Raw genomic sequence first — 12,675 nt, 5'->3', positions numbered from 1 at the left:
GATCAACTAGCCATGAATGAAGGGAGATGAGTCGTCTTACCCTACATTAGTGAAACAATATAGACATAAGCATGTATTAGTACATGAAATGTACTAAGTATGAGGGATATGCATTAAAACATGAAACAATAAACATTTTAAGGATCTAGATCTTATCTTATTTATAAAAGGGGATGAACGGAGCGAGCCTTGTCTACGAAGCAGAGCGATCTCATCTTGCTTGGTTCTGGCGAAGCTTCTAGCTCTAAATATATGAATCCAGGTATGACAGGAATATTGTCGACCATTACGAGCGATATTGAAGCCAAGTTGTATTTGGTCGGAAGCGAGATGTTAAAACTCCCGGGTGGATCAAATTAGAGCTCGTAATCTTCTCATTTTGGTTGTCGTCTTAACATAAAGCTTGTCGGAGCTTCTCTAACACCCAAAGTTGAAGGCAAAGATCTATGGAGATTTTTAGAGAGTTTCGCAATGATTGTAATAATTACGGCACCAAACCGTAAACCGAGTCAAATCGAGAGAAAAACTCAACTAGTGGTTGGTTTGATTTGGTTTGATGTTGAAAAAAAAAGTTCGACTATATTTGGGTTGCTTTGGTTTTAACTTAAAAATTAACCCGAGACCAAACAAACCCGACATTATATATAAAATTTTATAATTTTTTTAATTCTTTGTAACAACATAATATAACCATAACAATAACTATGATTCAATTCCAAATAAGTTGGGCCGGTGATATGAAACCTAAGCAATTGTAATGACTATTCTGAGACGATGAGGAAAAACATTTATGATACTAACAATTTTAGGGTCATAAGAAAGGAGCCGAATGTCCCTCATTTGAATTAGTCAATTATATTCTTGTATGGACGTGATGTTCCACTTTACTTGAGAGTGTTGTTGTTCGAGGTTTTTTGATCTCTTCTTTAACGTCTAATGTTGTTCTTTATAAGTTCTTGGAATTTAGAAATTTTCATTACTTCTGACCAACTATTTTCATGGAGATTTCTTATACTTCTCTTATACTTAAAATATTTCTATGACTCATAAATTTTGTATAAAAAAATATAGCACTTTTAGAATTTTGGATTGGCTTAAGATAAATGATCTTGACAATGTAGTGTATATATCGAAAATTTGAATATTAACGAATGATCAATGTGATCTTAATAACATAGTTGTTATTGAATAACACTAAGAATGAAAATAATATTGAATACTTGTTCTTTAATTTTACATTGGTTTAGACAATTAAAATATATAATCTAATTTTAATTTCCTTTAATATTTAATCATGTAACTAATACTTATTAAATTTGTTTTAGGAAGATTTAAAACTTTTAATTGTGATAATTTACATTATGCTTGTTAATTTGTAATATTTGTTTTACTCGATTTCATTGTTTTTGGATATTTTAGTGCCACTTTAATCATATCATTGTTTGTATTGTTTTCTTAAGAAACACCTTAGATAGTTATATTTTGATATGACTGAAAAGATATTTTAAGTACAAGTAAATTATATATTTGTATAAATACTTTACCGAGAAAACCCCGCCAAAAAACCCCAAAAAAATCCGAGGTTGAAAAACCCGTATTTATTGGTTTGATTTGGTTTGGTTTATAAATTTAAAAATCGACACAAATGATTTGATTTGATACTTGAAAAATCTGAACCAACCCGACCATGTACACCCCTAATTTTTGGTATATCCTATGAATTTACTTTTGGTGGCAATTGTAATAAGAATACTGCTAATAATTGCAATTCATCTAATATGCTTGTAGTTATGTGATTTTCCTAGGTTCGAAAATATCAATATTATTTTTTCTTCAACAAAGTTAACAAGAGAAGTAGAAAAGATTTGAGCCAAATTGTGGTCCTTTCACCACCAGGTTTGGTTTTACTGCACTGGAGAGAGACAAGAAGCTTCCCTTGATGCATAAACAGAATCTAAACACAGGATAGATAAGTATCAAAGAAATTATACAGCAAATTTGCAAGTCCCAAAAGGAAATGATAAACGAGAAAACAAAGGTTTATCAAAGACTTTGAGTTGTCTCCCCAAGTAGTGGAATCGTGTTTGATCTGTCAGTAACACTAACTTGAAGCTCATTTTCTTCATCAAATCTATCAACACTATGAAGAAAGATCCCTGAATTTACAAAGAAATGAAACATTTAATCTTCTACTACTTCAATCACAATTGGATGGATATAAAAATTTGTTGGAAAACTTTACCTATAAACCATATTCCAGACGCCAGAAACAGAACCGATGTGAGGATTAGAGCAGTAACTCTCCAATTATTAGTGTGATCCTGTTAAAAGGTTGAATCAACTATATGATAACCATGATTAACTAAAATAGTTTAGTGTTTAAGTTCTCCGACAGAGAAAGAATTTATACAACACACACTAGTCATCTTTTCTATGTCGCCAATCCACCTTGACTATGTAAATAGTTACTTGTAATTGATTTCTTAATCAATAATGCCGTCAGTACATAATATCAAAATTTACTGATTTAATCATGTCCTGACATTATTATCATTTACTAAAGGGAATGGGAACCTTGTTTGATGTGTGAACCCCTTAGCAAAATCAATTAACACGTAGTCAACCCTGTTTGATTTCATTGCTTTAATAGGAAGGGAAAAGGATCATCCTATTGGGATATAGGGAACAGATCTAATTATTGGAACAACTACTCCTAAAATAATTGCTATTTTATGTATCAAAATATTTAGCATCTATCTTAAAGCAAGAACTTCAAAATTAGCAGATAAAAGATGTGTGTTTTCTGGTTTTAGGTTCCTTAGCTTGTATTCTCTAAAAGTAGTAGCCTTCTTGGCATGGGATATTTAAGAGGTAGAGTTGGTCAATCAATTTTGTCCATTGGAAAGAAACTTAGCAGCCAAATATCAGCATCATGGCATTTTCTTGTCTTTTGGAAATATACATAGCTGTGTATAAGAAAGTGTTATGTTATTTGCTGGTAGTTAAGTCTGGCAAATCTAGTCTTGATACAGAGAATAAGTCAGAACTTCCCACATCCCAACTAGAAGCCTCATCACTTCCCACGTCCCGGAAATAAAAACGTACAACTGCTAAAACAGTAAATGTGTCCAGAAAGTCCAATTCTATTTCAAGTTCAGCTACCAAGTAGAAATGTGATCAAACAACTAAGCAAACAACTCACCATTAAATTATTGCAACTTCATTATGCATAACATGTTATATCTGTTGAATGTGCATATTGTATAAGCTAGTAAAATGTACGTGCTAGAACATTAAGTTTATGTGTTTTTGATTTACAAGATTCTACTAGTTTAGCATGCACGTTGCTTATATGTATGTCATGTTGAATATATGGGCATACGGATTCATGCCTTGTAATCAGTTATGAACTTACGATCATGTAAACATCTTCATGGTACATTAAGTTAAGGATGTGTGGAAGCACGTTCCAGTTTTACATGTAGAATGGATCCTCCCTCACGAGTCATTAGTCTAATGTGTGCACGCAGATTACTGGGTATGGGTATGTGGGTTATCTAATTATTTTCTTCCCTGTTACACCATTTACTGTTTCTGAAATCTGACTGCTTCAGCAAAAGGAAGTTTGTTGTCTATCAATCTGTGATTATCTCTGCCAATCTCCCTCTTTTGGTTGGCAGTGAATGTCCTCGTTTTTTCCACAATGAAGACCCAGACAGAACTGAAAGTCAGTTCAGGGATGATGATGACCGACTTCCTCATCCACCATTTGACTTCATTTTCCTTTGTCTTAGAAGCTTCAGAGAGAATCTAATCCATTCCATTGTCTTCTTGGTGAAAGATGTTCTAGTGATGGCATTTCTACTTCTTTCAGTCCATTCATACCAGTCTACTAACCAAGTAGTGTCAAAAAACTTGAATCCAATTGCAAAACAGATGGTGTCCTCCATTTCCCTCGTGAGTGTGAGGAGGTGGAGAGAGGAGTAAAAGAGAAGAGAAGAGAAGGTGAAGAGAGAGAAAGTCTGATGATCGGAAGGATCACCAAACCGAAAAAAAACTTATTGGCTTATCAGTAATGGGTTACTGGTTTAGCAGTTTCGATAACAGTTTTAATTGTTTATTTAATTATCGGGTTATCTGTTCTTAATGGTTTGAGGTTTTTTCTTAATCGGTTAACCAATAACTCTATAGTAAATTAATAAATTATATTTACACCATTTGGTATATAAAGTTCTTGACTTATTTGTTTGGATGGTTGTTACGTATTATTTCATAATGTATTATATTGTATTGTATTGTATTGTATCGTACTGCACGAATACAATGTTGAGATATATTATATCGTTCTCCATTGTTACATAATGTCACACATCAATAGTTTGAATGGTAAACCTACAAGAACATCACGGGATCGAGCTACTATGAAAAGGTAGGGTAAAAGATGAAATATAATTATTAAATAATAAGACAAAATGAGAAGAAAATATTAAGGTAATGACGCAATCACACCAAATTGGTTGTTACATAAATGGTCTTTTCGTTGTCACCTAACGATGAATTTAAACGATATGATACAATAGAATTTAAGTAATAATCAAAACAAACATTGTACTTAAACTAACAATACAATAAAATAAAATGGGTAACAACCATCCAAACAAGGTGTAACGTAAGGGTTTACTTTCATACTTTTATTTCTTGTTGTCTCAAACACTGGGTAATTAGACAATGTGTCGGTGTTTGCTTTTGAGCAAAATGCTATCTATCAACTCATGTGCATGGTTCATTTGGTTTGTCACCTCGTTTCCGAAGGATTTTTGATTATTATTTTTAGCTTGTTAATAACCAATAAACCGATAATCCAATATCTTAATGATTTAGCTTGTCTACAAAAAGATAGCCGATAGGTCGAACCAATAAACTTCAAAACGAACTGACCAATACGCAACCCTGATTACAGGGATTTGGGAATCTTTTTTATGATTATAGAATATCAACTTTTTCCACATTTAACAGACTAAATTAGAAAAAGATGCATCAACAGAAGCTTTTGTATATTTACTTCAAAAAAAAAACAAACCTGGAGAACCCCCACAAGAGGAGAGGAAGGCACATCACCAAATATGTGAATGGAAACAGTGGACATAGCCATAGATAATGGTCTCATACTTGGTTTAACACAATGCAGACAGACATAATTTACCGGGGCCTACATTCATAGTGTACAATGTTAAAAAGTAAGGAACTGGCTAATAGTCATTGAATGTTAGATAAATACAACCAAGCCATGTCGAAATAGTTGGGACATGACAGGTAACCATGTCAAAGCCAGTCAAGAGCAAGGAAAAAATTCAGTGGCAATACCAATCATAGCAAAATAATTCTAATAGTTCTGGAACATTATTTTTGCCTCACAATAAATTAGACTTCTGATCTCATATGCAACTTCTACTGACACTAGACAAGATCACAAGAATCGAAGGAAAAGAGGAAGGGTAACGTATCTTCTTGCAAGAAAGCATGGTGCTAAGAAATAAGCAAAATTGAACTACGATATAAAGTAGAGAACACAAATCAGTTTAATCAAAAATAAGGGGTAGACAACAGAAATCAGTTTCAAAAAAAGAGTAGAGAACACAAATAATATGATCAATTAAATTACCTGTGTTGCAAATACTAACAATTCTCCTATGGCAAAAAGAGCGATGTATACATACAAGCTCTTAAAACAAAAGGCAGCAAAGCAAAATATTGCTCCAAAAAATGTTGCCACTGCAAGAAGCTGCACAGAGTACTGACATATTAGTGGCAGGAATTGGAATAAAATCAATACTTCAGGAGAGAACGTGAGATTAATATGACATCTGAACTTCGCCATTCATCCTTTGATGACAGAGAATCTGCTTCATTGAAACAAGAGGAGTTGTATAAGCCCAAATAATCAATCTTCTCCAACCTAGTGAGGAACACCATAAATTTGGGGTTTCTGACTGAACAAGCATTGGATATAAGGTTTATTTGTTGATTGCGTACTTCAAAGTTCAAACTGATACCAGAAGATGCAAGTATAACTTACACATGTAACAACCTGTAATACCACATCTCTCAGCATAGGGATGAAAATAGAGGTATTATAAATGGTTGAAGAAGGAGCAAGACTAAATGAAGGAAAAATAGAAGAAAGGGGAGCCCCGATGATGGAATTTCAGGAGGTGGCAAAGCATGAAGAAATATCTTAAGAGGTAAGGATCCAGATTCTTGTGGATCAAGGTGGGGGATAAAAACACCAAAGTATTCCACAAAAGTACCAATGCAAATAGAAGGTACAACTTAATTGAGAAGCTGGAAATAAATGAGATAGTTCAGGACAAGGAAATTATCAAGAAGAGATTATTAAACACTACAGCAAACTGTACAAAGAGAATGAGGGGTGGAGGCCTTGTTTCAAACCTAGTTGTCCCAGATTAAATGAGGTGGATAAGGAGGAGCTCCAAAGGTCTTCCTCTGAGGAAGAGTGAGGTGGTAGAAATCATTAGAAGCGATGAAGGGGAAAAGGCTCCAGGACCTGATGGATTCAATATGATATCTTACAAGCACTACTGGACTGCAGTAAAGGAAAAATATTATGGCTGTGGTGAACTTTTTGTATCAGAGTGGAAATATTGAAAGAAATATTAATGCCTAAGAAATCTGGGTAGAGGAAATAAAGGATTTCAGACCAATAAGTCTGGTGGGGAGTTTCCACAAAATCATTTCTAAACTACTAGCAGAAAGATCAAATTACAGATGACATTTATTAAAAAGAGGAAAATTACAGATGCGGTTTCGATGGCTAACAAGCGTTTCGACAGAAGAAGAAGACAGGGAGAAATAGGTTTATCTGCAAGCTGGACATTGCACTGCTGGGCACTAAAAGGAATTAGTAAACTATTGAAGAAGATTTGGAATACAATACCTGCTTGTGTGTGTCGGGTTGTATGGAAGGAAAGAAATGATAAAAATGTTTTGAACGGAAAACAGATAACGTAAAAAAGCTCAAATACAAATGTTTGTGGTTGTTGGTTTTTTAGTGTAATCTTCAGGGTGAACCAGCATGCTACATTTTACAGATACTTTGCAAGAATAGATTTTTGTACAGTGGAATCCTCCCATTTTGTTTTTGTTTGTTATGAGGAATTCAAGATAGTATACTGCTTTTGCACTTTCTTAGTGCCAAGTGCTTTGTTATACAATATAATGCTTACCTTTTCAAAAAGAGTATCACATAATTAATACAATACGAATTAGCATTTAAGACTCCTTCTAGGAGTACTAACAAATTATTCACCTTGTTGGACACGGTTTCACGTCGTCCACTTCCAAATTCTATATAAAGGAATCCTTGGCATAACTTATTCACATCAGGTTCCAGAAGAAACCTTTCCGAGCAGCATCTCCATGAGCCTTTTAGGTAAAATTCTCTATATCTATTTCATTAGCTTTGAGTTAGTGACCAACTTATTACTCTAATTCAAATTGTTTCATACCATAAGATATCTTACTGTTATCATTGCTTCATATGCTGAGAAATTCTTACCAACCATCGACAATTCAAGAAAATTAAGAAAAGATAGGAACTCATGAGTTCTGCCAAAATTTCAAACATAGAATTTGGGGATTGAATAGTTTGGATATTTTGATGAGCCCTAGTAATAGGACTGATCTTATTAGGCTATGGGTAATTTATAAATCAAATGGAAATGGGTTAATCAGTATGACGGGATTCGGACCACCTTGAACTTTGTCCAAAGACCTCGTTTAGAACTGATCTATTTGGATGTAATCGGCACCTTGGAACAGTTAATTGTGTGGATTGCCACATGGTGACATACTAGAGACATAGCATTAACCCCCAAGTTTCAAACTTGAGTAAGTGTCGACTTTACCTTGTTTTGACTAAACTAAGCATGTATAGTGATTGGAGATTGTGTGAATGGCATTATATCTAGTTTGGTGTCCATGTATGCTATGCTTCTTGTACTCTCCAAAAAAAAATTTACTCCATTCTCGGATTCTTAAAAAATGAACTACTTTTGAGATATCCAACATGCACCCGTCGATATCTTTAAAAAATACGAGCAACATAGCATGTATACATTGGAATGAGCGTGTATTGGCTTGCAAGTTAAAGTTACAAATAGTTGAATCTCAAGAAATATTTTTTCTTATTTAAGAAGTTGCATTATGACATTCCATCCACATGTGTTTCATATGCATATATTGATGTATAGTTTTTGAGGTTGAACATGAGTATAATAGTTGTGTGCAGTGTTTTCATTTTGGTAGGTGCAGCTGTGGATGCAGCTTGTGTTAAGAGGTGTCATCTGTCGGAAAATTTTACTATATAAATGATATGCAAAAGAAGCAAATAGCGCCAAAAACAATGAAATGATACTTGACAGCAAAAGAAACAGTGTTTTAAATATTGCCCTTTTATGCTCTTGGTAGGTATTGAGAAACTAAACTAATGGACCAGGTGGCGTCCCAACTTTCCTACTACTTCTTTTCTTGTTCTTCCAGTTAGAATAATTTGGAAAAAATCATTATTTTCTTTCGTTTGTTGAATTCTATGAACTTATTTAAGGTTTATATAAGTTGACTTTTCATTTGTAATTCAATAAAGAGTTACTTTTATAAAGCATCTTACAAAATTTCAAAACTAAGTTTAACATCTCAAAATTCATCTAGCTTAGAAGAAAGGGTCAATAAGACAGGAAAACGTGAATAAAGAGTTAATTATTTAAATTACTTAAAAGCTGATCCAGAAAAAGATTAGCATCCAAAAACACATCCAAATGACCATGATGCACTAAGAAACCATATCTTCAAAAAGGTACTTCTCGTCCTCCAAATCAACATTTTCTTAAAGAGAATTTTTATGAGCAATTACGTTGTTTTAATCCCCAATGGTAAGAAAAGCATATCTTCAAAAAGGTACTTTTTATCCTCGAAAATACCATTTCTTCAAAGAAAGTCTTTTTGATTAATTACGTTGTTTTAATCCCCAACAGTTTGTTGAGCCATGCTATGTTGGAGTATAGTGTAACAAAAGATGCAACCTTCTAATATAATGTCATTGAAGTCCTTTATTTCTTTATTTTCTTGACCGCTTAAAAAATATCATGAGTACGCTACTGGGGAGGCGAATGATGGATACCAAGTAAATGTTTGTATCGACTAGCTAAGCGCAGCATCGCATAACCACACTTGCAGCGCGAGTTGTATTATTACTGTTTGACTATTGCCAGCACTGCAGTTCAAGAATTTGCTAGCAGTGCCAATTTCAAGTACAATACTGCTCTACTGTTAGGTTGGTGTCATGATGTACACATGACACCAGTCCATTTCTTGATGGAAGCCTTCCCATTTATATGCTGCAAGTTAAGTTGCATACAGTTCTGTGAGGCACCTAGGTGTACGTTTCAACAACTAGTTTAGCCTAATAACCACGACACCAGTTTGGCATGCAGTTACATTTGCATTTTTTGCTACTATTTGCATACATTTTTTTCTTACACTTATTCCAAACAATTAGGAACAGATCAATAAAGCTTTATTGGTCTTAGATGACGCACCCCCACCTCATGTTTAAATGCAGAGGCAAACATAGCATTAGACTTTTGGGCTAGGTTGCTCAGACTCCTCAAAAATGTCGTGTGTGGTTGAAAGCAGTTCATTTTTCAAGGATCCAACACGGGTGCGACATCCTTTTGGAGAGCCTGGGCAACATATATTCTGGACGTGTTATCGATCAACAACAGTGATAAGCCACCACTATCTTTGAGAAGGTCTTAGTAGTCTATCTTAGCTTACAGTTTGAGTTGCGCCCCATCTTCAGTTGTACTCCTTATGTTACATGTGCCATATACTTTGTGGGAGGTGCATATTCGGTCCCGTCTCTAGTGGATCAACTTGATATGATTAGAGCCAAAAGCTGAGTTTGGGGTGTGTTTGGTATGACGGAAAATATTTTCTTGAAATATAAGTGATTTTTCTACTCATTTTCTTGTATTTGGTGTGCAAGTTGGAAAATGTCATTTTAAGGGCATTTGCGTGTATTCAAAGCAGAACACTATAAGGTTTCGTAATTCGTAGTGCAACTTCTGATGGTGGGTGTAGGCGGGGTGGGAAGTGGGGTAGGCAGGGTGGGGCTAGGGTAGGGCAGTTAAGGGGGTGGGTTGAGGATGTGTTGGTGTGTTTTTACCGATTCAGGGAAAACATTGCCATGAAATTTAGTGCAACCAGACAAAAGAAAAATCATTTTCCAGAAAACATTTTCCATTATACTAAAGGAAAAAGATCTTTTTCTTAAAATTCCCCTCCCTTTCCTTCACTTAATATCATACTTCGTCTCAAAGAACCATCTCATTTTTAATTCAATATTCATATTTTAGTCAACTGTGGGATAAAATAAACTGAAAGGGAAATCATTTAGCACTTTTTTATTTAATTACACATCGTACACCTATACAACAAGATGTATTAACAAAAATTCGTATATTCAAATTGTTTTAACTTACTCTGAAACTTGTAGTGTTCCTTTCTTATAACTGCAGCGTGATAGTAGGGCCACCAGGAGTCCATTTGTAGGAACAGGACTGCCTAGAGTCCCACTGTTTTCCTTGATTGAGTTAAGCATAAGTGAAGTCACATATAGCTAGGTGGGTAGATGCTCGGAGGTGTCTGTCATGACCCTCCAGTTTTTGATCATAACATGACTAACCTTTCTCTTTCATATAAGTATCTTTTCTCAAATTTTCTTTTCCACAAGATGGGTAATAGACCAGATATACTTGAAGAAAGAACTACTCAAGCTCCTCTTTTAATAAGTGAGGTACTACCTGTTACTAGGCCTCAAGACACCACTTTCGCATTTCAGGAAAGGTCAAGACACAAGAAGGATGCAACACCATGCAGAGAATATCAAAAGGAGCTGCTATGATCCTGGAAGGCCAAGATAGCATAAGAAAAAAGAAATTTAATGACTTGAATTTATATACCATATGTATATGGTTCATGGAGGGCCAAAATGGGGCTAAGCAGCTATTTTCTTTTAAGCTGGTAACTTACGGAGCTAAGGAGCTATTTAGAAGTCAAAAAGATAAGAGTTGGAAAGTTGGACCAACATTTGAGATTGAGTAGCACATGACTTCAATTCATCAGAGAATATTTCTCAATCAAAAACATGCAAACTAAACCAATATTTTAGATATGGAAATCTAGTTCCCAGAAGTTTAAATGGTTCGTCATTTTGACTCTCCTACAAAGCTCTGGTCGTTCTACCAAAAGTCATGTGGTGAAGAAGACTAAAGCCTAGAACTGGTGGTTTTGGTCCTTTAAAAGGACCTCTGGACTCTTTGTCAAAAAAAAGGACCTCTGGGCTCATTTTTCATCAGCTTGGTTGATAGTTTGTGACATACTTTGAGATTCGATACACATTATGAGGGTAGAATCTCTTTGTTTGGATTGTACTTGACAATTACTCTCAAGCTTGATTCATGACAGTAATTCTTCTATTCTTTAAATCTTTACATCTTTATTTATTGTCGTTATTTGGGGTAATTATTTTCATATATAAATTGTTAACATGGACATTCAATAACGTTATGAGCTTCTTTTTATTCTTCAATCCCTAAAAAAAAATCTCTCCAGTCATTTTCATTAATCAATTTGTTATCTACCATATCTGCTTGAGTGTATCCTGCATCATATCAGGAACACTACACAAGAGAAGGCTGATCATTTGAGTAAATGCAAATACAACTAGAGTGATCAAGCTCCCGAACATTAGATCTGAAAGCAGTTTTGTGAGATTTAGATATTACAAGAAAACCTTTGGAATGAAAGGAATCTACCTTGAAGGCATTGGATATCGTGTTAGTCATTCGATCCAGAGCAAAACCTCCTGCTAAGGTTCCAAATATTCCACATATGATAGTAATACCTCCAAACATCAGATCTGCATTGTTCTGCAAAAAGAACCAATTGCAGATCAGATACCTACCAAAGACATGTTTTTTGGTTTTAATTTGTTTAAAATTCAAGACTGATAATTGGTTACTGCAACAAAAACAATGTAACAGGGTCGACATTTGACCAACTGAACTCATTAAACTTACAAATAGTAATTCTCAAGAAGGACTAGATCACAGAAAGAAACATGTTATCAACAGGTTTACACACGTGTCTTTTGAGAATACTTATGAAGTGATGACTCTAATGCTTACCATGTGGTATATGTTATAACCAGCCTTTGGTCCCCAATACGAGTATGCACCTATTACAAAATTATATGCTATGTATCCTGCAAAAGAACATTCAAATAGAATAATCAGAATCTAGCACTGAGTAATTGAAATATGCTAGCTGGTTCAGTGCATATATGAGTCACAACAAATTTAGGAAAAACTAATCAATGAGCACATGCATTGCGTGTGTACAATCATTTCAATGAGTGCAAAACATTATAAAGTCACATATATATGGTTCAGTAATTACTCCCAAAGTGATATTCTTTTGGAGCAGACTAAAAAAATAAAGTGTGACATTACTAAAATAAAATACATTATTTGTACACATTATTTCGTGAATACAAGCCATATTCAAGCAGTAAGCAGAAACTGAACTTGTTCAAAG

The 12,675-nt window shown here is 34.4% G+C and overlaps 1 protein-coding gene across 4 annotated transcripts in view; it reads right to left on the bottom strand.

Annotated features, from left to right (window-relative positions):
* Nucleotides 1-1,864: 1,864 nt before the first annotated feature.
* The window catches only part of LOC101246499 (probable sphingolipid transporter spinster homolog 2), a 46,891-nt gene continuing 36,080 nt past the window's right edge, over nucleotides 1,865-12,675 (bottom strand). The window contains exons 11-16 of one of the 4 annotated variants that reach the window (XR_011212573.1): nucleotides 12,267-12,343; nucleotides 11,895-12,008; nucleotides 5,663-5,782; nucleotides 5,081-5,548; nucleotides 2,243-2,321; nucleotides 1,865-2,156 (exon numbers count right to left, since the gene is read on the bottom strand). Coding sequence is in view for 3 of the 4 variants with exons in the window: in XM_004250683.5 (XP_004250731.1) it covers nucleotides 2,044-2,156; nucleotides 2,243-2,321; nucleotides 5,081-5,209; nucleotides 5,663-5,782; nucleotides 11,895-12,008; nucleotides 12,267-12,343 (632 nt within the window). In the remaining variant the exon portion in view is untranslated. The remainder of the gene's footprint in view (nucleotides 2,157-2,242; nucleotides 2,322-5,080; nucleotides 5,549-5,662; nucleotides 5,783-11,894; nucleotides 12,009-12,266; nucleotides 12,344-12,675) is intronic. The other 3 variants (XM_004250683.5, XM_010314767.4, XM_010314768.4) reach the window with 3 other exon arrangements.

Source organism: Solanum lycopersicum, chromosome 11 (assembly GCF_036512215.1).
Source record: "Solanum lycopersicum chromosome 11, SLM_r2.1".
NCBI lineage: Eukaryota > Viridiplantae > Streptophyta > Magnoliopsida > Solanales > Solanaceae > Solanum > Solanum lycopersicum.
The sequence above is the reverse complement of the archived record's forward strand: the minus strand, read 5'-3'. Positions and strand labels throughout refer to the sequence as shown.